General features: G+C 37.0%; 1 protein-coding gene across 1 annotated transcript in view; it reads right to left on the reverse strand.

The window, feature by feature from the left end:
• The window catches only part of DCHS1 (dachsous cadherin-related 1), a 935,819-nt gene that overhangs the window by 90,767 nt on the left and 817,178 nt on the right, over positions 1-27,874 (reverse strand). The window contains exon 15 of the mRNA XM_044072218.1: positions 5,601-5,714. Within this exon, the coding sequence (XP_043928153.1) occupies positions 5,601-5,714 (114 nt within the window). The remainder of the gene's footprint in view (positions 1-5,600; positions 5,715-27,874) is intronic.

A 27,874-nucleotide genomic window follows, 5' to 3' on the forward strand; every position in this document is an offset into this window, starting at 1 on the left:
AAATTAACCCTTTCATGTAAAAACAGCTATTTAGAAGTAACAACAGCTACCTCAAACAGAAATCATATTATAATATTTCAATCATTTACCCACCAGTTAACCAGGCCAGAGAGAGGAAAAAAGGAACCTAGAATATATATATATATATATATATATATATATATATATATATATGTGTGTGTGTGTGTGTGTGTGTGTGTAAATAACTTATATTTAGCTATCTATAAAACACCATTAATGTACTGTATTACTGTTTAAATGTATCTAAACAAAGAGTCTAAAACATCTAGTTAGAAACACTAATCAGAAACACCTTGTTACCCCACCACTGACCCGCTAGAAAAAATGAACTTTGGTATTAAGTCAAATTATACTATTACTGAATAATTAGAAGACATACATAATTTGTAGTTATTTAAAAGGGAAAGTATGTAAAGTACTTATAAGGAAAAAGAATTTGAGCTTTAATATTGGCTTTTTTCAAGGACTTAATTAGAGGAACGCGCTACTTTCTTCTGGATATGACTGTAGAGGTGTAGTCATTGTCAAAATGAATAATGTTTTCGCCCATCTTGATAGGGGAAATTAGTCCAAGCTGATTTCAGCACTAAGTCCTTGCCTTGCGAGGAAAGAAATCTAACTATTATGGACCTGCTATGATGGCTTAGTGGCTAACTACTGTGACTATAGTGTACAGGGTCCTGAGTATGAGCCTTGCAGAAGCTGTTTATTTGGTACAGTTCAGGTAGCTTAGTGGTAGGTTACTCTGAAGATGGTGTACATGGTTGGGGGTCTAATCCTGAAAGTGGTTATTATTTAACAGCTATGTGGTGTGGCAATTTAATGCTGTAGTCTCCAGGTGCAATGATCATGGGTTCTAAATAGGAGACAGGTGTTTATTTCAGGGGCACAGGAAAATCATTTTCTTGGGTGGCGAAAGCCAGGGTACATTTTTGGCTAGGCTTGTATAGGCCCTAGGGCTAATAGCCTAGTACCTACCTATGAACCTGTGAACCTGGGGTTAGATGAACTCGGAGATGAAACTGGATTTGCCAGGGACTGATAAGCCCTCTCAATTCCAAAAGAACTGTTCTGATGAAGCTCGCTGTGTGTAGCGGGTGAAAGCGCTCAACAATCAGTTTTTATTTGGATTAAATTATCTTTGTTTTAAGCCAGCTGGATTTATTTTGTTGAACTTTGTCATCAGGTGGAAGGAACCGTTTGGATTTTGTGTTGTGCTTATTGTTTCACCAAACGGATCAACATTTTTCAGGAGTCAATTCCAAAAGAGAGGGATTCAGGCATGTTTAGTGCTGATGAAAACCACTTATTGAGGAACTGAATCATGTTAGCACCCTCTTCCTTCTCAGGAATTCCATATATTCTGATGTTATTCCTCCTTGATCTACTTTCAAGATCTTCCATTTTCTCAATCAGCCTGGTATTTTATTTCAGAAGAAATTCATTGTGATGTTCATTTTCTGTCACTCTAGTAGCTAGGTCAGTTACTGTTTCCTCTAAGGCAAGAATCTGTTCAGATTGTTTTTTTACTATTCCATTTAGAAGTTCCAGTTGTTTACTGCATTCTTGTTTGATTATATCCATCTTGTTTGTGAATTTGCCCATTTTTAGTGACAGTTCTTGGATGTTTGTTATTATAAGATGTGGTTCTTTCTTCAATGCACTCTCCTGGTGTGGGCTCTTCGAGTTGCTCATCTTGAGATCTCCAGTAGAAAACTTCTTGACAAGAATAATTAAAAATTCTCCTGACTATGTATTAAGTTTTAGAAAATAATAAAGACTATGTTAATCTAACTTTTAGTATACTTTTAGTTAGATTTTTCTAAAAACTAAAGTATATTTCCTGTCAAGATATTAAAATCTAAGCAGAGCTATTCATTTCTGCTGCTATCAGACTGGCATTTTGGCCACACCTCCCCTGTTGGAAATTTTCTGTAGAAGCTGGTTTGTGTGCAGTTGGATTCATACTTGTAACAGGATACAATCAGTGGTCCTTTCCATATTTGTCTTTTATGCTAGACTCAGTAGTAGTATTTTTATTACTAGGGTCTTTGCTGATCTATTTTTAGTGAGGGAGTAATGTCATTATGCTATTGTGGTCCTGCAGTAATGTCCTTTGTAATCTGACACAGTGGACCTTGGGATCCGTTGGAAATGCCAGCAGTACAGTTGCAGTATCAGGTGGGGTTCTGGGTTCGATATCTTCCTACTTGACATGGTGAATAAACATAATTCCTTCTGAGGTTAACTTCTCTCCATCTTACTCCCTTATTTTCATTATGTGGGATCCCTTTAGAAGACTTTATTCAAGGAACAAGTATACAGTACTATTGCTGTGTTTACAACATGCAAATTTACCTGTTCTCCTTTCAAGAATGAGTGCCTGATGTTAGCAATCTAGCCAAAGACAGGGAAGCAGTTATAAATTGATGACCATTAATAACCTGATATGCAGCACTTCAAAGACAGTTGCAGTGTGAACACACACCCCTTAGTGCAATTCATCTGCTCTACTTTTGTTCCTTAACATGTACATTGCTGACACATTATGTCATAACTCCATAACCTGGGGATTGTCTTTGATGACACTGCCATAAAGGGCTGACTTACTGTTGTCATCAACTCATCTTATTTCCATTTCAGGAACATCTCCTACCTGCAGCTCTCTCTGTAGTGGTATATATTGTAGATTCCTCCTGTCCGATTATGTAACGCCCTGTATATGGAGCTATTTTGTTGCTGTGTTATGTGTAACATAGCTATGATATCTAATTAGCGGTATTCAGTGTCACCATCAAGCAGACTGAATATGAAAAAATAATCTTTGCTGAACAGCTGAACATGCAAGAAAAAAAGTTGATTTACATATTTAATCAAAAATAATTTTCTCACAGTTATTTATTTATTTATTTATTTATGAGTTTATCTTTTTTTTTACTATGAACCCCAGAAATGTATTTCCTGTCTCCTAACATTCGGATGGGTAACATCTCATTAGCTACTGCCACCAGCTACTGATACATTAACTGCTTGTATAGTTTTGACCTTTTGTATATATAGCTTCCAATGTTGTTATCACAATTTCCTGATGCTGTTTATATGAATTTTCTGTTTTATAATTTTTATTCTTATTTAATATGTCTACACTTCATATTTTTTATTATTTAGTGCGAGTAGTTTGTAAATACTTAAGATTCAAAGTGAGTACTAACTGTGATATCATTGTTTTGCAAGTACTTCTCATTTCTAAATTCTTACATAATGAAAGAGTTGGAGTACATAATTTCATGGAGTTTGGGTGGTTTGAACCCCACACAAATGGGCTAGGAAATTTGCTTCTCAAAAAATGCCTTCTATTTTTTTTTACTGTGTTGAGTTACTCTTGAGTTGATCATGGCAAGTTCAGTCCCTGCTCAGCTGGAACACAATACATCGGTGAAGCAGTGTGTAAGCAAGGCAAAAGTTGTAACTCAGAAATGGCAAAGAAACCTTGATTATCTGATAAAATTCACATGTACTGCCCAATGTGGCAACAAAGACCTTTTAAACAGTCCACTACTTCCTCAATATATACCCACTTCTGTATCTCACTTCTTATACTGACTGGAAGATATGAAAATATCAATAAAAGCAGCTAAATGAATAATTAAAATAATTAAACATCTTATAAATACTCAAGGAGAAAGCATTCGGGTAAAAGACATTCAAGTGAGACTATCACTGCTTCCTATTTTTTCATAATAGCTATATAAATATGTGTGGCTTCACTCACAAAGATTTGAGGATATGCATATTTGTGCAACACAATGAAACAAAGGATTCTAATTAACATAAAAATGTCTGTAGCTTATAATGTGTGCATGAAAAATAGGCAATGTGTTTCAGGACAAGTGCAGATCATAGTAGTTCAAAACATAACAGAGCTGGATAACTATTCTGAAAGCATTAAGTTCAAGCTTCATCTGAACCACTTATGTCTTTCTCTCCTTTTTCTTTGCTTCATAAATGAGTACACCTTCGCTTCACCTATGTTATTCGACTCATTGTCAGATGAGTCACATTTCAACTTTTTTAAAGTGAGCACAATAACTTGGAAACAACAGAAAGCATACTAAAAGTATTTTTTCAGGAGAGCAAGCCTGCCTTCACCCCCTTGATACATATGTCAAATCCCAACTCCACAATCAGAAAATGGTGCTGGAAAAGTGAACAATGCAAGGCAGACTCACAGAATCAATGTGACCTCTGGCAGCAATAGATGCCCACTACATTTTATGACCCATGATGTAAACAATAGGAACAAATGTCCTCAGTGAAACTGCAGTTGACTGACTGAAGGACTACCGCTTTAGTGTGATTCCACCTGTTTCCCCCTTAATTATTTGCTTTACATATAGATGTCCCAAGCCACTGAGATGGCATGCCCAAACAAGTAATACCTATTATGAGCAGCATACACTTAGTGCCTTGTGTGTGGACAAAGCACAAAAGTAAACTCGTGGTTCGCTGTTATCACAGCAGGACTGCATCTGTTGCCACCCCAGCAATATTCAAGCAACTAGTATTACAGTCTGCATTTTAATTTGTAGTATAAAGTTTAGTTAGCTGCCAATACAAAAATAATGTTATAGGATAATATATAGTGTGACGTATAGACATGGTCACTAGAACAGAAAGTGAAAAAAAATATTTCATACCTAAGTTATTCTACATGACTTGACTCCTTAAAAGAGGCAACCTGCATAATTACAAGGTATTTCATCTAATGAAAGATACACTATTGATCTACCATTAAATTCAGAAATATATTTAAAGAGATGTTATTTTAAAAAGGAATCCTCTCCAAATATTTTAACTTACAGAAAAGTAACATAAGTGTCAAGGCTAGAAACTAACTATGGTCCTTCCAGATCTCCAGCTGGTAGTAACAAATATTTACATTCTAGCTGGAACATCAGCAAATCATAGCAATAACTTGCACTAGGCAGCTGAATGAAAGTACACAAAGCAATGAATTTTTAAGAAGAATGTGATGTTGGAAAGTACTTACTATAAAGCTGTTGATGGCGACCATGATGATTTAAAATATGACTAAATAAAATTCAGAGAGGCAGCAAAATCTTAAAGTACTTCAAGAAATATCACTTTACTTCAACATCTCTTGTTCCAACAGTCTTAAATTGCATTGCTGTAAGTTTGCTAGGTGAAAAAGCCGATTTTATGCTATACAATATTTCATTTAGAATAAAATCAATGCATCCCAGACTGTTTGTTGCACTAAACTTTATCATCCAGCTAATAATGTTTGAATCCTTGTTTGTTTTAACAACTGCATCTCTTTAACAACTGATGGCATTGCTTTATCCTGACTCCCTCCAAAAAACTAATCAAAGCAATAGTGTACATTACATGCAGAGTCGAGATGTACACATATTTTAATCTGCCAGTTTCTAGTGAATATTCTGGAGTCCTGTTCTCTTCATTTTTCTTTTACTTTTACAATAAAAGTTGTTAAAGATATTAAGTGCAAGTCTTCTGCCTCCTTTCCATCCCCCCACAATGTATGCCCCGAAACATACCTGTACTGGATCGAATACTGAAAGCACCATCGTCATTCCCACTGAAGATGCTGTACATAATCTTTCCTGAGGAGCCCTCTGTGTGTTCAGCCTGAATGCTGGCCACTGAAGTACCTAAAAAATAGAAAATAATCAATATATGGGTAGCACAAATGATAGGACGGTACAGTCAAACAGTTTGCATTACAGGAAACACAAATATTTGTAGGCAGTTATCTAACCCTAAGAGGGCTAACATTTTAGTCATTATTGGTCAGGCATGATAGGAATATTAAAACTTGGAATGAACTACTACTGGAAGAAAAAAGAAAGAAAGAAAAGCTCCTTTGGAGGACCTTTTCTATATATTCATCGTGAAGAGGAGTAGGAAACATGGATGTCATTCTGCATATAATGCAGGTAAGGCAGCATTATGGATAAAGGTAAATGGGAGTATAGTACCAGTCTTAGGCATGATGCGGGCATGCTGCCTCCACAGACACATCCTAATACGATATATCCCAGACTTCCTTACAAGTCTTTAAAATGTCCATGAAATGCAAAAGCACTAATACTTAGTTTAAGAATAGACCTGCAGGGGAAGCTCTTCTTACCTTACATTCCTTTGCTACTTGAAAAAGTGAATGATTATATGATGAAATTAAAGAAAGGCAAGGGTCCCAGTATGGACTCCTTTCAGGTGACTTTATTAAAATTTGTAAATAGGCTGTCTCCCTATCTGCTACATATGCAACATCTTCTTACTATTATAAGAAATCACATCCTAGATTCCATCTAACAAGCAAAATATTTTTTTTTAATTAAGAAAGAATGAAATAAAAACAGGATCAAATGCCCATTTCACCCATTTTTACACTGACTATAAATTATAGCATATTATACAATGACCCCCATTAATATTCCAAAACGTGCATGCTGACTGGCCAGCGTGTCCATTGTAAATCCCACAATATACCAACAGAAAAAAGGTCTGGTCACCCAGACTTTTTTCTGCTGGTATAAAGTCCTCAAAATATATTTTTTTAAACAAATAAAAAAAAAAAAAAAAAAAAAAATGGAGCAACTGAGACTTTCTTTTCTCCGTTGCTTCCTTTTCCATTGATGTACTGGGTATGCGTGGGACGCCCCATACACATGCTCAGTACATCAAAACAAGGAAGCAGTGTACCACAACCAGCAGAAGAACAGTAATGCACCGTTATACAAAGACATTATTAAAGAAAAGTAAGTATTTTTTTTTTGTTAAATAATGTCATTGCATAATAGCAATAACTGACTCCGTGGTTGTGGTATATTGAAATTTACCCACGGTTGGCTTTATTTAATCACTTGGGCTTTGCCCTCGTGATTAAACCACACTGACTGTGGGTAAATCTTCAATATACCACACCACATCATTGGTTATTGCTTTATTAGATTCAATTCTGAATCACAAGTTACTTTCATTTCACAAGGCATCTTTTCTTGGTACAAATCCATTACATTGTCTTAAAAAGAAACTGGTATATGTTACTAAATATCTTAATTCCTCTTGTTTGAACTTTCTTTTATATAAAAGAAATCATTTACAGATCCAAAGTATAATGATGTAAACCATCAGGAAAGCCTTAGATTACACAAACAGACTTCCTATGTTTATACCGTTGAGCTACTATGATTCTACAAACACTGACACCACAACCACTCTGTGCTTGCTATATAAACAACAGCTAGACACTTTAACTGCTACATATTTACATTTTGGTTTTCAGATATGGGAAGGATATATGGTAACTTTGTTCTTTCAACACACTCTGACTTACTTAAAAGTTACCTTCCCTTGGTATCTGCTGTACCATGAGTGTGTCATTATTTTTCTATAGGGAATCACAAATATGAATGTGTTTCTTGCACCTTAGACATAACTGTTAGGGGGTGTTTGCCAGCTATCATAGCATATCATTTTATGCTCTTCCTACATCTTACCAGATTCCTTTAATTATGCATTTACTGGAGATTTATAAAAATGTAATGCATGATCTGCTAGGAAACCTAAGAGTGCTAATGTGCTGCAATCTCGCTTGCTGTAACATTTTATACACTAATGGAGTCATCACTTCAGTTGAACATACTGCATGTTATTAATTTCATTCTGCAGTGTTTATTTTAATGGAATATGTTCCAGAACTTTCCTGTTGCCATTCAATTCATACACTGGCTGAGTTTTGCATTGCATTTGTGTATATTCTGTGATTAACAAACTGCAATATGCTATACAAATCTCAACTGAAAAATGCAGGGTCATGCAATAACTTTTATATCCTATTACATGGATGCCTGCAATCTCCTTAGCTTTGGATTATAGTATGCAGAGACAGATTCATCTCATATTTATATTGACAAGAATACTTACTTTGTCCCATTTGCAAAGCCAAAACCATTACAACCCTTACCAGTGCAAGAATGGTGGTCCAGCAACTGGTGTTTTAGTCACAGACTCAGAGTGAATGCAAAAAATGCATCATCATTCCTTTTGGCACAAACAATGTCCCTTCACGCTATCAGATCAATAGCAATGCCCTAAGTACCCATGAAGTGGTAAGGGTCCTGTGATCACATGTTGATCATGACCTTAACTTTGACCACCATGTGTCTACTGTTGTAAGGAAAGCTTTCCAAGTAGCTCACTTGATTAGTAAAGGCATTGCCTTGAGAGCAAAAGAAGATATAACCCCCCCCTATACTCGGCACTTATCCAGTCCATAATTGAGTATAACTCCCCATTTGGTATGTACTGTACTAAGCATCTACAGCAATTAGAGAGACCTCAGGGGTTTCTCACAAAGAAGATCAAGGGCCTCCAGCATGTGCCTTACATGGATCAACTAAAATCCATGTCACTATACTCCGTATCATATAGACTTCTTAGGGGAGACTTATGCCTGGCCTACAAAGCAACCCAAGACCCAAACCTAATGAACTTATTGCATATCCGTAAGTCAAATGGGTCTAGGGCTACCCATTTCAGGGACTTAAATATGGCATACGACTTAAATAGGACATGCGGGAGGGACAGATATATCTCCCAGTGACTGCCACATCTTTGGAACAGGCTACCAATTCACATGAAACAGAGCACCTCTATGACACTATTCAAGAGGAACCTAGATGAGTGGATGGGGCACCATAAATTCTTACCGGGGATAATGCCCACAACCCTCCTGGACATGGGCAATCATCACTAAATGCATTCTTGGGTACTGACTATTATCTCTACGGTATTACATTGGGTTGAAACAGCTAGGCTTAAAATGCCCTCCGGTTCAATAGCCTAGTAATCTTCTATGATCCTATGCATTATCAGGGCAAATGGTCAATAATGCCACTCTATTTTCCCACTGATAGAAATCAGAAGACTAATTAATAAACAACTTATTTCTGATTACATTTCTACATTTGGTAATGTTTCTAAGAAAATAAAATGGCTCTTGATATTTCTCAGCTTAAGAAAAAATTACTTACATTTCCTTTTGACTGTTTAAAATATATTAATTTTTTTACAGTGGTGTGCATTCTGCGAAAGATAATTATAGATGTTTCTTGTATGGTGTTGTACCCATTTTGTCCCAAAGTTATTTAGGCTAAATCATTATTGGTGGATTGTTTGTTCCAAGGTAAATAATGCATATCTATAACAATTCTGCTTTCAAGGCCAGGCATATGATGATATCACAGGCAGGGAAAGAACAACAAAAAATTAACAAGTTGAAATAACTGAAAATGCAATTCAGGATAAAAGGAGACACATGCTGTAATAAAAGAGCTCAAAGTGAATATGAAATAAACTGTATTTAGTACAAGTATCCAATATAATTCACATAGAAAGAAAAAATAATAAAACAAAAGGGAAACAAAATGCCAGGAATAAGCCAAGTAAATGCCAAATCAGAAAAATAACTTGGACCTATCGAATAACAAAATAAGGCAGGAGGCGTAAGTCCAATCAAGCTGGTAGGAGGAAAACAAAACTGTCCTAAGGAGATGCCAAAAGCTAAAACATAAATATTTTTCATCCTTTACATCCACCATGAACCAACACTACATAGATCAGAGGAAATAAAATACAGATACTATATCAATTCAAGTTAGATAAGCAGGGAACATAATAAAATACCATGGAATACACCCAAAAACAGTTCAGCTTGTAAAATGCTGGTTAAAAAGACAACCAGTCACATCAAAGAAACCTTATAAATGTTAACACAAATGTCAAGAGGGAAGGGTAGAGCCAAACAGCCTGAAGGCTACTTTTTAATATCAATCACAAAGAGGTCAGTTAAAGGTCAACATTATAAACTGTGGCCTTAAAATAAAGTACCTGATGTACATTTGGAATCTCCCTTAATTTTTGAAGTTTAGAAGAATGAGGCAACTACAAATATGAACCGTAATATAAAATCATTAACTCTATGGTCTTAATCTTTTGGAACAAATGTACTAGATTTTCTAAGAAAACCATTGCAAATAAGGTAGAAAGACTCCAATACATGTAATTTATTTTGATTATCACAAAACCCTGTTTTGGACTACTTACATATTATGCTGAAAATTAAAGCCAGACAAAAATCAGTGTAAGAAATGTATACTAGAAACTACATTAGATAACAAGTGACTAAAAACAGAATAAATGTTATAAAAGTGAAAAAGGAATGCACATGTCATTGGAATGAACAGTAATGCTAAGGAACCAAGAGCTTGGAGACTGGTTTTATCTTGTCTGAGTTATACTGTGAAAGTCTAGTACAGTAAAATACACTTATTTCACAGTAGTAATTTCATCATCATGGTCTTTTCACAGTATCTTTTTTCTTTGCTTTGTTTTTTTTTTTTTTTTTTTTTTTTTCTTATTATTCTCCTGTACCCTTGTACCTGGGAAACTGAGGTCACAAATTATAAATCCTTAATGTTGTTTTTCTCTTTTGTATCACTTTTACTAAGGAGAAAAGAGAGCAATTTATTTAGCTCCTACTATGAAAAAGTATTGTTGTCTCTCCACATGGTGCCCTTCCTTGCCATGCTGACAAAATGTGTTCTTTCCAATGTCCCATGTAAGTGCTCCTCTTCAAATCATCCTGGAATCCCTAAATGTGTTATAAATGTATAGTACCTTCACCTTACTGGAACCTCAATATATTATCTACTAATATATTTTTATTTTACATTTGTTTACTGGGAGTGTCTGACTGGGACACCTACACCTACTCAGAGGTGATCTCTGCCTGACATACAAGGCCATGTCCAACCCAGAATTGATGGACATGCTCCACCTAAAGAAAACTATATCCCCTCAAGCCACATGCTCCAGGGATCTAAACCTCACCACAACAATAAATAGGACGTGCTGGAGGAATAGATTCCTGTCCCAGAGACTTGATTCCAATCTACATTAGGCAGAGCTCCTCCCTAACCCTCTTCAAGAGAAACCTTGATGAGTGGATGGGAAACAGAAAGTTTACCCCAGGGATCAATTCAATGGCATAGCTGGACAAGGAACTAATCTAAGGGGACGGTGAAAGCCATCACATTCTGGCTAGGCTTATAAATGCCTTCGGGCAGATAGCCTAGTACCTAGCTATGAACCTATGAACCTAAGAGGCCCATTTTCAGCGGAGGCCCAGGGAGAAAAGCTCCAGTTCAATAACATTTCACAATGATGAATGTTAAACTAACATGAATTATTTTAAGGGAAGATGTAGAGCAATAGGTCAACAAAAGTTATATAGGAGACAGATTATTTTATGATAATGTGGAGTAAACATTCCAAATACGATAGCATATAAAAACTATATACAGGATAGCATTATAGATGCACATATTAGACAGTTGTTTACAATACTTGTAAAGACAAGAATCTGCTACAGAACAGTATTGTGAGTTACAAAATGGTAGACAGATGATGTATTTATTGTACAAGCAAGTTTCTTCTATGGTCAATAACTGTGCTATTCCAGATGAGGCATTACCTGATGGTAGGATACAAGGTAGAGAAAGATAAGTGAAATGAGAGTTAGTTAAAGGAAGACAAAAGAAAAGAGTGAAGTGAGAGGAGAGTCAGTGGTTGTTATGCAAGGTTTAGTATACTAAGGAGAAGGGATGAGCAGTACATAGGGAGTCTGGAGTTTGGAGGAAGTAGTGTGTGGTCAGCCTGGAGTATTACAGGAGCATAACCAGTTAGTGGTAAGGTGAGTCCTGAGAAGTGTCTTAAATCTAGTCTTATTAGAGGTAATGCTTATGTGTTGTGGTATTAAATTCCATTTTTAGATATCTGACTGGGGAAGAGTGAGTCTCCAAAGCTATTATTAGGCTTTGTGACCTTTAGTAGAAACTTGTCAGAGGACCTCAGAGTTCTGGGGTTAGAGTATGGTAGAATTAGGTTTTGAGTGCCAGGCAGTTCTTGGGCTGGTACAGTAGTGAGTGGGCAAAGCTTAATTGGTTCAGGGATAGTAGATCGGGCAATTAAAGCCAATTTAGTATGTGTAGGGCATAGCAGTGCTGGGTTCTAGGTGGGAGTCTGCAGTGAATTTTGCTATTTTACTATAGCATGTCTCCAATTTGTTTATGTTGTTTTTTCTTAGATTTGTGAAAATAGGGGAGGCATAAAGGCATTAAAGAGCAAGTGAGTTTTTGCTATGGCATGTCTAGTGGGGTTAGTAAGATATGGTGTAGACCTGAATAGGGTTCCAAGTTTCACATGGACCTTTTTGATGGTGACAGCTAAGTGTTTGTTGAATTTTAGATACTGATCTATTATTACTCTGAGCAGTTTGGACTGTTCAACAGGTTCAATTTTGGTTTTCTTAGATGAGAAGATGGCAAAGGGGGGAGGTGGTCATTTGATTTGTGATTTGAGAATAACATTAATTTTGTTTTGTTTGGATTAAGTATGAACTGGTATTCTGTGAGACAACTCTCCATACCAGTGAAATACTTTGGGGTATTTTCTAGGAGTTTGGGGAGGAATGGGGCTGAACAGATCAGGGTGGAGTTGTCAGCATATTGTACTATGGTTGCTAGATGTGTAGCACAGCAGACCTTGTTGATGAAAATGGTGAATAGCAGTGGGCCAAGTATGGACCCTTGTGGCACCCTCATTGAGATGGGCAATAGGGTAGACGTCATTTTGCCACTTAACTGCTTGTTGTCAATCTGTTAAGTAGCTGTAAAACCAGGTTAGAGCAGATTGAGAGAGATTTAAGGAAGTTAGTTCTGCAAGTAGTTTTTGGTGTGATACCATGTTGAATGCCTTGGACATGTCAAGGAAAACAGAAGAAACCAGTTGGCCATTATTCCTCAGCTCTTTGATGGTATTGGTGAAACATATTAATGCAGTTGTGGGGCTGTATTTGGGTCTAAAACCATGTTGGCTGTTAGAGAAAAGATTGCTGCTTACCAGGTAGTCTAGGAGATGTGTATGGATACAATTTTCAAGGATTTCAGCTAGTGGTGGGAGTATAGCAATTGGTCTATAGTTAGCGAAGCCGGTTGAGGAGCCACCTTTGTATAGAGGGATGATATAGGAAGTTTTTCATAGCTTGGGGAATCTGTTTACTTGTAGAGAGATTGGGTAAGTGATGCCATCTGCTGCTAGCCTGAGGAATTCATTAGAGAGAAGGTCAGCAGCAAGGGTAGTGGGTTTAGTTTGAGTAGAAGCATTTTGATGGTACTGGTTTGTATTGGCCTGTTAGAGAAAGAACTTGTGTTGGGTTTGGATTCAGGTGGGATTTTTAGTGGGGAGTTGCTGTCATTTTTTACTAGGGATAGTACTGAATTGATGAAGTGTTGGTTAAATGGAGTAGCTATACTATCTGATTTATTTGCAGAGGTGGGAGATGGAGTAGCCACCTGACCAGGTTTAAGGAGTTGTTTCATGGATCCCCAAAATTTTGGGGAGTTGTTTTGGTGAATTTGTTGGATTGCTGTGAACTAGGCCTTTTTGTCAGTTAGAATTTTTTTTTTCGCTCTGTTTCTTAATTGACAGTAGGTGATTAAAGATGGTTGGTTTTTGGTGGCTTGATCTGATGAAGGCATAGCCAAAAGCACTCAGTCTGTTTGTGAGGATTCACATCCTGTTGCTTGAAGGATTTTATCTGTTCATTATTAAATTGTGCTGGTTTTATTTTGATTTTATCCGTGGAACATGCATTCTACTCTCTCTTTGTGGTGATATTTTTGCGCTTGTGTTTAATTTTCAGTCATTGTTTTATCACTGCAGTCTTCAGTGGTTAGTGTTTTTTTTTTGTCTGTTTCTTAATTGACAATAGGTGATTAAAGACTGTTGTTTCTTGGTGGCTTGATACTGAGACCAAGCTCTGTCTCTCTCTCTCTCTCTCTCTCTCTTTCTCTCCTTGAGGAGTTGTCTGATGTCTTTGGGTAGCCATGGTGCATGCCTTGTTATGATGCAGATCTTCCTAAGGAGGCCCTGTCCATTTAGGATATTTAGGAAAGCACTGTTGAAGTAATCAACTGCTGAGTCAAGGTGAAGGTGTTTTAGATGGGTCCAGTTGCAATGTTGTAGAGGAAAGTTAAAGGTTTCAGGGGAAATTTTTCTTTTGTTGTGGATGTGTTTGAATATGGTGTTTCTTTGAGGGGTAGTCTTGTGCTTTATTAGGTAGGTGGGATGATGGTCGCAAAGAATGTTGAGGAGGCAGCCATCACTGTAATCTAGAGAGGGCCTGTTTGTTAGTATCCAGTCCAACAGTGACTGTTTGCTAATGCGTTTATCAGTTCTGGTGGGGAACTGTACTACTTGGGAGAATCCATACAGATTAATGAAGTTGGTTGAGTTACCTAAGGAGCAAGTGGACCAGTCCAGGTTAAAGTCTCCCAAAATAATAGTTTCCTGTTTAAAGGTGGAGGCAGATCAATTGAGTAGATTTTCTATAATGGGGGTGTTGTTACCTGGATGGATGTAGTAGGTAGCAATTACTATAATGTGTTTTTGAGTTTAGCTGAAGGCAGGAGATTAATATTTCTGAATGAGTTGGGCCTGGGGTTTCATACATTAGGTCTTCTAATTTGAGTTTGTTGTTATATACTATGGCTATACCATCGCCACGCATGCGTGTTCTGTCTTGTCTGAGCAATACAGAAGAACATGGCAATAAATCAAGATGTAGTGATAAACTTTAGCAAAAATCACAGCAATCAGTAATAGTGTTCCAACAATAGCAATATTGTTGCATAAATTCTACTCTCCTAGAGTGTTCCAACAGTAGCAATATTAAAACGTAAATCCTACTCTCCTAGATGTGTTCCAGCATTGGCAGTATTATTAAGTAAATCCTACTTTCCTAAGATCCACGAGAACTGATAAACCAGACTTCAAGACTAGTCATAAAGTCCCAACTACTATGTGTGGGTGCAAGTGAGTAAGCCTAAAGCACACACACACACACACACACACACACACACACACACACACACACACACACACACACACACACACATCTGAAGACAGAATCCACAGATGTATGCATTCAGTCTTCTAAGTTATCTACTTGCTACAAGAATGAATACATGAGGTCCAATTACCAGCAAAGTTCACAAGCCAGTGCACTTAGGATTCAATGTGGACTAGCAATATTCTACAGTTATCTTCATACTGCGATTACATGATAGTAATGTACTCTGATGAAGACGCTCATTCCATTATAGTAAGAACTAGCAAAAGTATTATAGTATGGTTGACAAGAGAAAAAATACAAAAAAGTAAATTGCAACAGATTTCTAGCAAAGTGTTATATTATGGTAGACAACAGAAAAAAAACAAAAAAGTAATTTGCAGTAGACTTTAGCCAATGTATGATCTATTCAGTTACTTACATAGTGAGCACACAATGCCAAGGGAAGTGAGAACCACCAGAGCTAAGGATGTATGTTTTAAAAATAACTAAATTCTGACTGGATGTTAAGCAGAGAAAGGGGAGGGGCTGCCGTACGATTCAGAACTCTATCTGGAAAGTCAACTTAAATATAATTAAATATAATTACAGTATACTTGGAGCCTGGTAACACTGAGCACCAAGCTGAAAATTAAACTAAAAGAAAAACAGTCAGTGAGCTGGTGGACAACAGGTATGTGCTGATATATACTGGAACTGAAAATTGCTCGAGAGGGGATTACGGATTCTGAGAAACAAAGTGGGCCGTAATAAATAAGGACAGCCTATAAGGAAAAAAATAATTTGTATAACTGGGTATGTAGGTCCCAGGAATTGAGTTAACAGTCTGCTTTATTAACGGAAGAGAAGAGAGAAAAAGCTATTGATATCTAATGGGAGAGGAGGGGGTACTGCACTACAGTGTCCCGGCTTGTGTGTGCGCCACTACAGGGATAACTGTAGCAGTATTGCTGTTTGAAGCTGATGTTCTCTTGCTCATGTATTAAATTTTGGCTGAATGAAAGGTTCCATATACTCAGGTGGCAGGAAGGCTCAACACAGTTTTTGGAACCCATTTTTTTGGGGGAGTTTCACACTTGTGAAGATAACTGTAAGGGTTAAGCAGTATCGCCGTTTGAAGATGATGTTCTCTTGCTCCTTACATTAACTTTTGGTTGAATTAAAGGTCCGTATACTCAGGTGGCAGGAAGGCTCAACACAGTCTTTAGAACCCATTCTGGGGGGGGGGGGGGTGGGTCACGCTTGTAAAGATAACTGTAAGGGTTAATGGCGAGCACACAATGCTGAGGTATATGGGAGCTAGCAGAGCTGGGCCTTCCTTAATGTTTGTATTCTATTGTCTTCTCCCACCATTTTCTGTAGTGGTGGATACAGAGAACTAGCATAAAAACAGGTAGTCCCCCCTTTTAAGAGTTAAAACTTCTTTTGTAAAGCAAAAAGATGTCTTCCAAAACATACACACACAATTTATCAAGTCAGGCGCACCACTTTGTTTTTATGTTTCTAGTTCTGTCTCTGTTGTCTCACTCTCTCTCTCTTTCTTATTCAGCCAGTCCCCCATTATGACATTTACTGCATTCACTACTCTCCCCTACTATCTAAAAAACTAATCTGCATGATTCTGTCCCACCTGCTTGCAAATTGTTCTATAAAATTCAGTAATAAAATTGAGCACTCCATACTCAAATGATCAAAATAATTTCCTCAAATAAGCAATAGAATTTGCTATAAAACTTGATTTGCACACCCTGTTACATTATTATCTTTATGGCATTCTAGTCATACTATCTCCAAGCATTTTTAATTTCTACAAGACTCTGTCTCTATGATAACTGGTTCAAGTGCCACAGTGCTAAGCTTGAGTCATAGGTCATGAGCCAGAAGGATGGTGCCTAACAGCATTCTCATGAATAATTAATAACAGACTTTGGCAAACCCCAATGAATCCCCCGATGACTTGCATCAATCTTCCCTCGTGGAGTCTGCCATTGCTTACTCCCCTCCCCAGTATCTTGATATTGCATTGATGACAGGTGACAAAAGTAGATGACGTACTCTGCATATGAGTGGAAAAGTTTCTTTATAAATTAAAAAGAAGACATACTATACATCTGATAGTTACTGTAGTTACACAACAGCAATATGTAAAAAAAAACTACTAGTATTTTATGTATGTCAGTGGCTTATAGTAGCAATAGTTCTAATGTAAAATGGTGCGCCAAGTGTATGACATGTCTTCTGACCTTTCACCTAACCACAAATCGCTGAAGACATTATTGAAAATACATTTCATCTAAAACATATTTCATCGGATCACATTTCATAGAAAATTTTAAGTACATTAACTGCTCCTTCAAAACGTATGGTATTTCAGAGGGGAAAGCCCTGCTACACTCCCATTTCGCCCCTCACACCTCATGACATAAACATTCTAACTCTCAGGTAACACAGCCACAGAGTAAACAGAAAACGTCACACAGAGTAAATGACTGCTGGCACACAAACTTCTACAGAAGAAGGAACAACATATTGGTTGGCACTGGCAGGATACAGTGTTTGAGACCTATCTGGCTCATAATACCTCTGATGCTAAGATCCTAAATGACAACAGCAGTCTACTATGAATTATGATTCAACCAAATGTGTTTGCGATTAAATGTGTTTTTAGTGAATATTTCAGTGTTTTTTGACTACATGAAAAGGAAATTTGGAAGAAATGAGCTGCACCCAGTGTGCCATGTCTGTAGATCAATATTGTAGAGTAATCTTTCTGAATAATTCTTCTAGCCTATATTATCACTAAGAATAGTCTGGACTGAGTAGCTTATTTTTTTAATTTTGGCCAGTCACTTTTACTCATGACTGGCAGATGTACCCCTTACAGCTATTTTGAAGTGTTTTTCTGAACATGACCATGTCTTTTTGTTTAAATTCTATCCCCAAAACCTTTTGAGTAGCTGAAAATAAGTTTGGCTCAGCAATCCTTCCCTAGTTAACAGTCTTCTTAAGTGTAAACTAAACATAAGTGAGGGCATAAAGAAAATACTTCTGCATTTTCAGAAAATGCATGCAATTCAAATCATATTTCCATTAATTCCTCCCAATCAATCAGACTCTTTCTTAAAAGATCTGTAGGAAAACACTTGAAAAGATATATCTCCTCTATGGTGGTGCTGCGGCAGTGTTGTCACCTCACAGTAAGATGCTGTCTGGTTCGATTCTCAGCTACAGCGTCTTCTGCGTGGAAACATGCGTGAATGGGCGTACCTTCGTTGAAGGTTGTGCATCAGGCCTGGCAAGCCGGTACGTAAAAATCAACTGCCAATCATTAGCGGACCAGAGTTCTGCTGTGGCAACCCCTAACCAGGAAAAGCCGAAAGACACACACAAACATGCCCTCAAGCTGTCGTATTAACATTGCAGTTGTTTAAAACATCTGAACAAGTGCTTATCATAAGGATCATTGATGATGCGTGTTCATAAAACATGGAAATTATCTTCAGGTGGACATCTGTCAAATGCCAATTCCTCAGTGTCCACAGAGGGTACAAACTGCTTCCAGATAGGTATCAAAAATCCTTCCTTAACCAGTCAGATCCTGCTCTGGACTTTACAAACATTTTTGGCAGATGAATACTTTTAATGGTGCTACAGTATCAGTTTTAAGGCCTATGGCAATTATTGCAGGGACAGCCAACATGCCAGCCCCTGAGTACTGGGTACCTGCTCCCCTCTTCCACCCCATCCCCAAACACCAGTTTGTGTCTCTGGTGAGCTTAATTACAGAAAGATGGCCAATGAATATTTTGCAGTTTTGAGAAAGCTTTACAAATATTTCTGCAGCTCCCATCCCACATGACATTCAAGAATAACCTCTGAGCTAAAGTTGAAGATACTCATTTACAGAATAATGCCTGGATTCATATGTATAATGACTGCATCCTCCTCACTCTGATCAAATCCACTGTTGTATAGCATATGATAAGGAGTAAGACATCTTCTGGGTCTACTCCAGAGAATCCTTATTTTGTAGAAGGGATGAACCTTGTAAGAGAACATTGTAAATGGGTGAGGTCAAGGACTTTTCAGCCACACTATAGAGACACCTGAAGGTCTTTAGGATTTAATCTGCCAAAATGCTCTACATTCCTTCCAGTGGTACAGAGATAATATGTCTCACATGAACTCATCATTTGCCATATGACAGCAGTGAAATATTTTTATATTTTTGTAATCATTTGGTGGCAGATTCTACTGTGGTGTTTCTTGATGCTGTCCAGGGTTACAAGTTAGTACTGTAGACTGATGATTCTTGTAAGAAGGTACACATGTCTGTAACATTAGGAACCAGGGATGTTAACTACTAGATCAACAAGACCAAATGTGTGAAGTGGATATATGAGAACAAACTGATGGCATGGCAAAGAAATCTGATCTTATTCTGTTATGGAAAGAAACAACAATGTAGGCCACAAATCTACAACTATGTAGGCCTTTCCAATCTGCCAAACACACCATTCCATGTGGATATGTCTTGGTAGATGCGTGAGCCACAGGGATGGTATTTTAAAGAAATGTGAAGTTTTAAATTCTACACTCCTGAAACGATGTGAATGCACCCCCAAAAGGTAAAAATAATGTTATCATCCCAATCGTGACATATTTGGAGGCATAAGAATTAGTAAAGTATCTCTTCCAATATCCTGTACCAAGATATTCCAGAATGTTTCCAACCAACACTGTCCATTGTTAAAGAAGGTAGTCTAATACATGCCAGTATAGGCAGAAGAGATGATCTGAGAAAAAGTAACAAAGATGGAGGGATAAAGGGACAAAGACAAGTGGCAATGCAGGAGCCAAGAAACAGACCATCCCCAAGGCTGAGAACTCACAGTTCTGATTAGGTTCTTCTTTTTTTCTCCCCTTCCCTAATTCCCCACTTAAACTCTGATGAGTGGGGGAATGTATTATTGGGAAAACTGATTTTTCCACACCTTGAACCACTAGCTAAAAGAGCTAAGACCACTGGGAGACAGAGCCTGGAGCACTGGCTGAGAACACAAATTTCTGAAATTTTCATCTTTCATGATCCTGTCCAAGAATCAGCTTCACTTGACCACACCTATCTTGAGACAGACTCTGGAATGCAAAACAATAGAAAATGTCCCCACCGAGCAAAGGAAGGAAGGTGGTTCCACTCAAGACATTTTATGCTGCCAGAAAAAAAAATGGACACCCATCCTATACCTGTATTGGTAGACAAAGGTTGTCTCATTTTTGTAGTCTCTTTCTATTCTTTCCTTGCTGTTGAAGGAAACTCTTCTGGTAACCCTGGGCCTGAAGGATGTGCATGTCCATATCACTGACCATAAAGCATACAAGCAGTATCTAATATTCATTATAGGGAGCTTATACATTCAATTCATATTTTTGCCATTTCTCATTTTCAGTGTAACTACAGTCTTCAACAAATGCTTAGCACAAGTTTTTGACCACCTAAACATGAAAGGGATACAAATCTGTCTGCATCCAAGTGACTATCTGATTGAAACATCTCCCATAAAGGAGCTGAGAAACCCTGTCATTTACTTTCTATTGTCTTTTTAGCCTGGCGTTATCCCACACCTGCAAAAGTCATGCTTACTCTATCCCCCATCAAGACCTTCCTATTGATAGTTCTGGATACCAGGTTGGTGGTGTCTATTTTGTTTCATAAAATTAAGTTTATAACCATTTTTTATAATCTTTATTCCAAGCCCATCTGATAAATAGATCAATTCTGAAAGCCTCAGGCACATGGCAGCATCCATCATGAAATCACCATGTGTAAAACTATATATAGGAAAGATTTAGTGATACCTCCAGAATTTAAGAGACAAACACAATTATGTATCTGTAGGATATATTCATCCTTTCTGTCTAAAAATAGGTGTTTTGTGACCACCAAAGATCATCTCCAATCCCTGCTTCATCTTCTACATGTCGGTTATGAACCAAAAATTTACCATTGATGTCTCAAACTATACATCATGGTGGGGGGGCCTTACTAAGTATCTCGAAGTACAAATCAGTTATCCTGAGAAGGTGAGTGCTAGGCACATATGTAATGGAGACTGTGGCCATAATATATGCTCTTCAAATTTTCAGGACATTTCTCAAGCCATGGGATTGTTCAGGTTACAACAGACAGTGGAACTGTGTTGTAATACATCAACAAGCAGCAGAGAACCCACTGTAACCTTCACTACAGGCCAGACATGTTTCTTTATCACCAAGAAGCTTATATCCCCAATCCCCAGAATTCAACAGAATGCCACCTGAAAAGGGTGGACCTGGGAAACTCTCATGAAGGAACGTTTGACAAGAGAGATTTTCTCAGGTCAGATGGAAATGGGGATGCCAGAGAAGGAGTTATTTAGACACCCAGATAATCTCAGACTGTATAAGTTCTTTTCTCCACCACACTGCTCAGAGGACAGTGCAACTTACACCTTCAGTGGAACCACGGTGCCCTTTATTATCTCCCACCCTTTCCTTACGGTTCAAAGGTTCTGGTGTAAAAAAAAAAAGAATACAGGACTCAAAGATTCTGTAGTAGTTTGACACTGGTCAAGGCAGATTTGATTCTCTCAACTTACTCAAATGGCAAGGAGAGAATCCCATATCCCTATTCCATCACTGCATCCTAATAAATCAGCAAGAAGTATCATTCAATCACTCAACATGCGGGCTGAGCCTGGAATTGGTCAATACTGATCAGTACACCACCCCAGTAAACAAATATAAATAAATACATTCTAAAGTCTCAGCCTCAAAATGAATCATGGATGATTTCAAGTTAATGCCTTACATGCTTTATCCAGCTATAGTCCACGTACTCTTTCAGATCAAAAGACCTATTACCAAAAACCATCTGCGGGAAAGATATCACCATAGGGCAGAAAAAAACAAATGGATCCAGCTGCATCCTCATTCATTATTTAATTTACATCTGTATATGTGTATGTATGTATGTGTCTATGTGTGTATGTATGTATGTATGTGTATATTTATGTATGAGTGTGTATGTATATGTGTATGTATGTATGTATGTGTTTTTTCACGTATGTGTGTATTTGTGTATGTATGTGTGCATGTGTGTATGTGGGTGTGTGTGTATGTATTTACATGTGTGTGTGTGTGTGTATGTATGTATATATGAGTGTATTTATGTATATATGAGTGTATGTATATATGTGTGTATGTATGTACATGTGTGTCTGTGTGTATGTATTTACGTATGTGTATGTGTGTGTGTATGTGTGTATCTGTGTATGTGTTTGTGTATGTGTATGTATATATGAGTGCATGTATGTATGTATGTGTGTATGTATGTATGTATGTATGCTTTGATAACTTGAATAACCAGCTGGGCTGAGGCCAATTTTCATTGCAGGCACTGGGAAATCCATAATCATTTGTATGATAATAGCAAACAACAATACAAAATAATGCACACACAAAAACAAACAAAATAAAAGGCAATAGATATTATTACACCATCCATGTCCAGGGTTGGGGACCATGTCTTGATCTTTGTGGTGAATAAAGTACAGTTGCATAAGGATACCAAGATGCTAAAAAAGGGACTTTCCTGTAGAATGAGGTCCCACCTACCCTTCTATCATATATTTCACTCATGACGTAAGCAGGTTTCTGATAAGTTGCTCTGGTGTATGGAGGGGGGGGGTGTGCACACCTTTGAGCATTATATTCTAGAAATATAACCTGGAATTTTTATTACAGCTTTTTTGAAGTGTGGTTTGTTATGTTTTTTTTTTTCTTTATGATGTAGAAGGTGCATATTCCTACCCTTAGGTAGTACAGCGTCCCCCCTCTCCTTACTGTGTGATTTACTAGCACCCAAGAAATTAAGTAAGACTTTGATGGCCTATACTGTTTGGTAGGACCTCCATTCCATTGCAGGCCAGTGGTCAAGAGTCCAGGCATGCTTAATGTTACTGGTTACTCACTCCCAGCACAGAGAAGAATTTCTTACTACATCCAACTGCTGTTCAAGTATGGCTGAAAAACTGACCTATGAGTGTGTATAATTTCTATGATGTCATATTATGCTACACCACGACAGTGAGTACCCTAGCTCAAGTGTAGCTTACATGAGCAACATACTGAATGCTACAAATAAATGTATATGTATATGTATGTGTGTATATATATATATATATATATATATATATATATATATATATATACACATATTAATATGGAAGAGTTTGAAAGGGTCAGGAAATATCTGTTGCATTAGTGAAGATATTCAGTTCAGTCAGGAAAGTAAACAATAAACAAGTAAACTGAAAAAAATAAAACAAAATCAATGCAACCTAGACCTTATATAAGTTACTCTGTGAAAAGGATTTTCTTTAAAGTAATAAACAACAGACACATAGATGGATGCAAGTATGAAATGCAGGACTTACAAATTACAGTATCACAAAACATAACCATATTCTACATGTAACACTTGAGTAATACAACTAGGAGATTATAAGTCAGAAACATGTATTGTTGGGGAAAAAAATGTATGGAAATACTTACAATATTTTACGGCCAAACTGTAAGAGGAGTGAGTGCAAGCTGAATGCTAATATATTGACAATAATGGGTGGCGGAGGAAAAACTTGGAATTGGTGAAGATAAACTGAATTGGGAATATTAGTCCAGAGAAGCCTCTGCCAAACAAAACAGATTATGCTTGACTTTCATAAAGGATTTATAAGATATACACACACACCTACGCAAATGTTACAGATCACATCCAAGGGCATCCTCTAAGAGAAATATAACAGTTTTCTGGACTGTGTTCAGATAAGTAGAGTGTGTTTCATTAAAAAGGCACATTGTACTAGATGATGTAAGCCTTGCATCAGAATATGACTGGACAGTGATTCAAGGAAAAGTCTGCTAGAATTTGGTTGTACACAGTAAATCCATTACACAGTGCTGAGCCTTGGCCTACTTCGCAGCTCTTAGACAACAACAGGGCAGCCCAAATGGTACAGAACCAGAAAACAAAAAAGTCATCAAAGTAATCTAAAAATATCTTTAAAACTAATTACTATATATATATATATATATATATATATATATATATATATACACACACACACAAGGAAGCAAACTGACCAGACTACAAAGGAAATTAATGGCAAAATACCACACAGGTCATGTTTTTTTTCTCTTGTGTTCACCTTAGTATAAGGAACAGTATATTCATTTGCTTGGAAAAGGCAATTTGGTTATAGCACAAGCATTCAGTTAGAGGAGATTTTGCATTGTTTAAATTACCTCTACGTGTGTATGCACTCTGAGTAAGTCCTGTCATGGGTTGGTACCCCATCCAGGATTGATTCCAAATTTATGCTCTCAGTTTGACATAACAGGATCTGGCTCCTGTGGCCCTTAACTGCATTAAGGGGTTATGGAAAATAAATGATAAAAGGAATGTTTATATTCAGTCAGCAAGTGGGCAAGTTACATTCTGGTTGACAACTTTTGTTTAAAGTGAGGAAAATACTTTAGCACAAGATTAACTGTATCCACTGCAAATCCATGTAAAAAGTGTTTTGTGAGTTACAGCATTCATTAAAATATTTACAAAGCCTAATGTTCATGCCATGTGCAAATGAGAATGACTAGATATAGATGCCATAGTACTTAACACAGTCAAAAAAGTATAACTTTGTTACAGGTACTAGTAAACAGGCTACAGTCATGGATTTTGAAATCTGAAAGCTTATTAGGGCATAAAAACAACCAAAAAGCTAATTGGTTGACTGTCAAAACAAAGCATTAAATCTCAAGCCCATGTTGTGGCAAAATATAATGTTAAAAAACTCAGAAAAACCTTTCCTGTTTTACACAATTATTTATTCTTCTGTTTATTTATGTATGTACATATGTATTTTAAAATGAACAAGTTTGGTAGCCTGAATGACTTTTCTTAGTGCCGTTTATATGACTTCATAAATTGGTTTGAACACAGACTAGGAAACATTCATGGTCATTACCCAGTTATGAAAAGAATAAAATAAAAATGTAAGTATATTGACTGAAAAAAGCTTTAATAAACATGAAGAGGAGAGAAGCAGAGATATTGTTTCTTACATAACAGCACTGCAGAACCACAGAGACAGAGTTGTGACTTGCAAATCTGATTATGTCTGAAACCCTGTACATACAATGATCATTATAAGAAAACTGATCTTTTATATGGTCTCACACTTACTGTTTCACTGTTTCCTCATACTGTTACTTTATGTTCAGTGATGTGTCTTAACGATTCCAGGCAGCAACTGTTATTAAAATAGGTTTACCATGCTCTGACTGTAAAAAAGGAGTACTGCACTGCATTTAATACCTCCATTTATAAGGGTTTTATTTTGATACCATTGTGAGATTAACTACTGTTTGGGAAAGCAGCATCAAGTCTAGCACAGTCGTAAAACATTAGAAATACAGGCAGCATCAGTAGAGTACTATGTGTAAACGTCTTACATCATGCAACAGTTTACAAATGATTTGTTTTAGGGGCACTTTGGTCAGAAAGGAGAGATGATGCACAGTGGTCAGTATCAAACCAGAATGCATATTACATGGATTTTCTCTTTAAATGGAACCTAAAAGAAAGAAACAGATGTATGTGTGTGTGTATGTGTGTGTGTGTGTGTGTGTGTGTGTGTGTGTGTGTGTGTGTGTGTGTGTGTGTGTGTGTGCATATATATATATATATATATATATATATATATATATATATACACACACACACACGCTGCTTGTTTATATCAATAAAAAAAACTATATCTGCATGTATAAAAAAGTGCTCTGCCCCTGAAAAAATCCCAACATTATAAAATCTATCCATTACATATTTCCATCTCCAATTCCCAACACAGTAATTGATATTTGTGGTTTGGCTGTTTCTTAAGTAATCTGTTTATAATAAGAGCAGATGAAATGGCCAAAGGCATCATGTATGAATTGCAATTTACAGGCAAATTCTAATAACAGTAATTTAATGAAAAGGGTCGCTGCAAGGAGAGATATATCCTCAAGTCCAAAGTACAGCAGCCCCACTGTTGATTGTAACAGCTGTGGTGGGAGGGACTGCACTTTCTAGTATAGTGCTGAGTCTCTTTATAAAAATAAAAATAAAAAAAAAATTGTTATGATTTCAGTGACTCCCATTTGTATTATTTGTTTGTTTATTTTTCAATCTAAATAGGAGTCACTAATTTGCATGACAAGGATTGTCCTGAATTCATTAAGATATCACTGGACATCCACTTCAGTACTGGGTGGGTAGCTGCTTTTTTATACTTACTTTCATTAAACCCTTCTCTCTTCCCACAACAATGCTAATAAAGCGCTTATTTCATTTTAATGCTTACTAAAAAGCATTACTTTAAGTTCAATTGACTTAATAATCACAGTGGGAAGTGAGCACTATTAATTGCTCAAGAATGGTATTAGGAACATTTAATTGTATCCACACAGAAGTATTCATGGGCAGGACTCTTATGGGTTTTACTATCAACTGATAGAACTGCAGTTGAATGAAAGTCAAACATTTGCAACTGTGGTTCTATCAAGTGATAGTAAATTGTCTTATGATCCCTATGATCATTTGTATAGTATTGTTCTTATATTCCTACATTGACCTTTCCAGCACATGCACTCACAAAGACACACATGCACACACACACACACACACACACACACACACACACACACACACACACACACACACACACACACACACACATCATCCTCATTGTCACTGATAATGAAAACAAGTCATCAGATCCGGATGTAGAATACAAGTTCTTCTTATCATCTTACCTAGAAACACCTAGACTTATTATCTTACCTAGAAACACAATGTAACTCCCCTTGATGGGGTATCCCAAATTTAGCATATCCCCCACAGTTACTCTAATAAAAGAGACCATACATAATGTATTTTTTTTTCTTTTTCACTTCTTGCATAGGAATAGTAAGGAAATGTTAACTGCTGGTGTGTGTGTGTGTGTGTGTGTGTGTGTGTGTGTGTGTGTGTGTGTGTGTGTGTGTGTGTGTGTGTGTGTGTGTGTGTGTGTTGCTATGCTCACAGGTTCATATATTATAACTAGGCATGCAGCCCTGGAGACCACTAAGGAGCCTAGCTAAATCCCCTAATGGCCTCAGAACACAGCTTGTTTAAATTTGCTGTTCCATGAGACATATGCCCCACTTCTGGTTGCTGTCTGTGTGACGGCACTAAGTGCATTACAGCTTTAAAAGCAGCAACACAGTTTCTGCTCCTAAACCTTTCCTTTCTCTGTAACTCACAGTGTATCATAACATTAAACTCCATGCATTACAGAGAATTATGATTGGGTGTCTCTGGTCAAAATAAATGTCAAAATTCACCTCTGGAGTTTTTGAGTTTTGCACTTGAGGTGAGTTTCTTGCCATCCACATATCAAATACATAAAAAGTGGGTTGTCATTTTTATGAAGTTTTTGGAGTGACATTTATTTACAACAGTCTTGGTTAAACTATGCATATCTCTATTAGTATAGCCAGTAAAATAATAAGACTAGCTAAAAATTATTTTTATGCATGTTTACATTAGCTAGATTAATGTGACTTCTTATGATAAATACCTACAACGCTACTGTCTGTTTTTTCAAGGGTTAAACATTTTCTTAATAAAGCTTTGAACAAATGTAGATCTCTTACGCACATCTGAGTTGTGACTTATTAGGAGATAAGCAGTGTGAGGGTGTGAGGAGA

This window comes from Protopterus annectens, chromosome 5.part0 (genome assembly GCF_019279795.1).
Source record: "Protopterus annectens isolate FY-2018-M chromosome 5.part0, PAN1.0, whole genome shotgun sequence".
NCBI classification, from domain to species: domain Eukaryota; kingdom Metazoa; phylum Chordata; order Ceratodontiformes; family Protopteridae; genus Protopterus; species Protopterus annectens.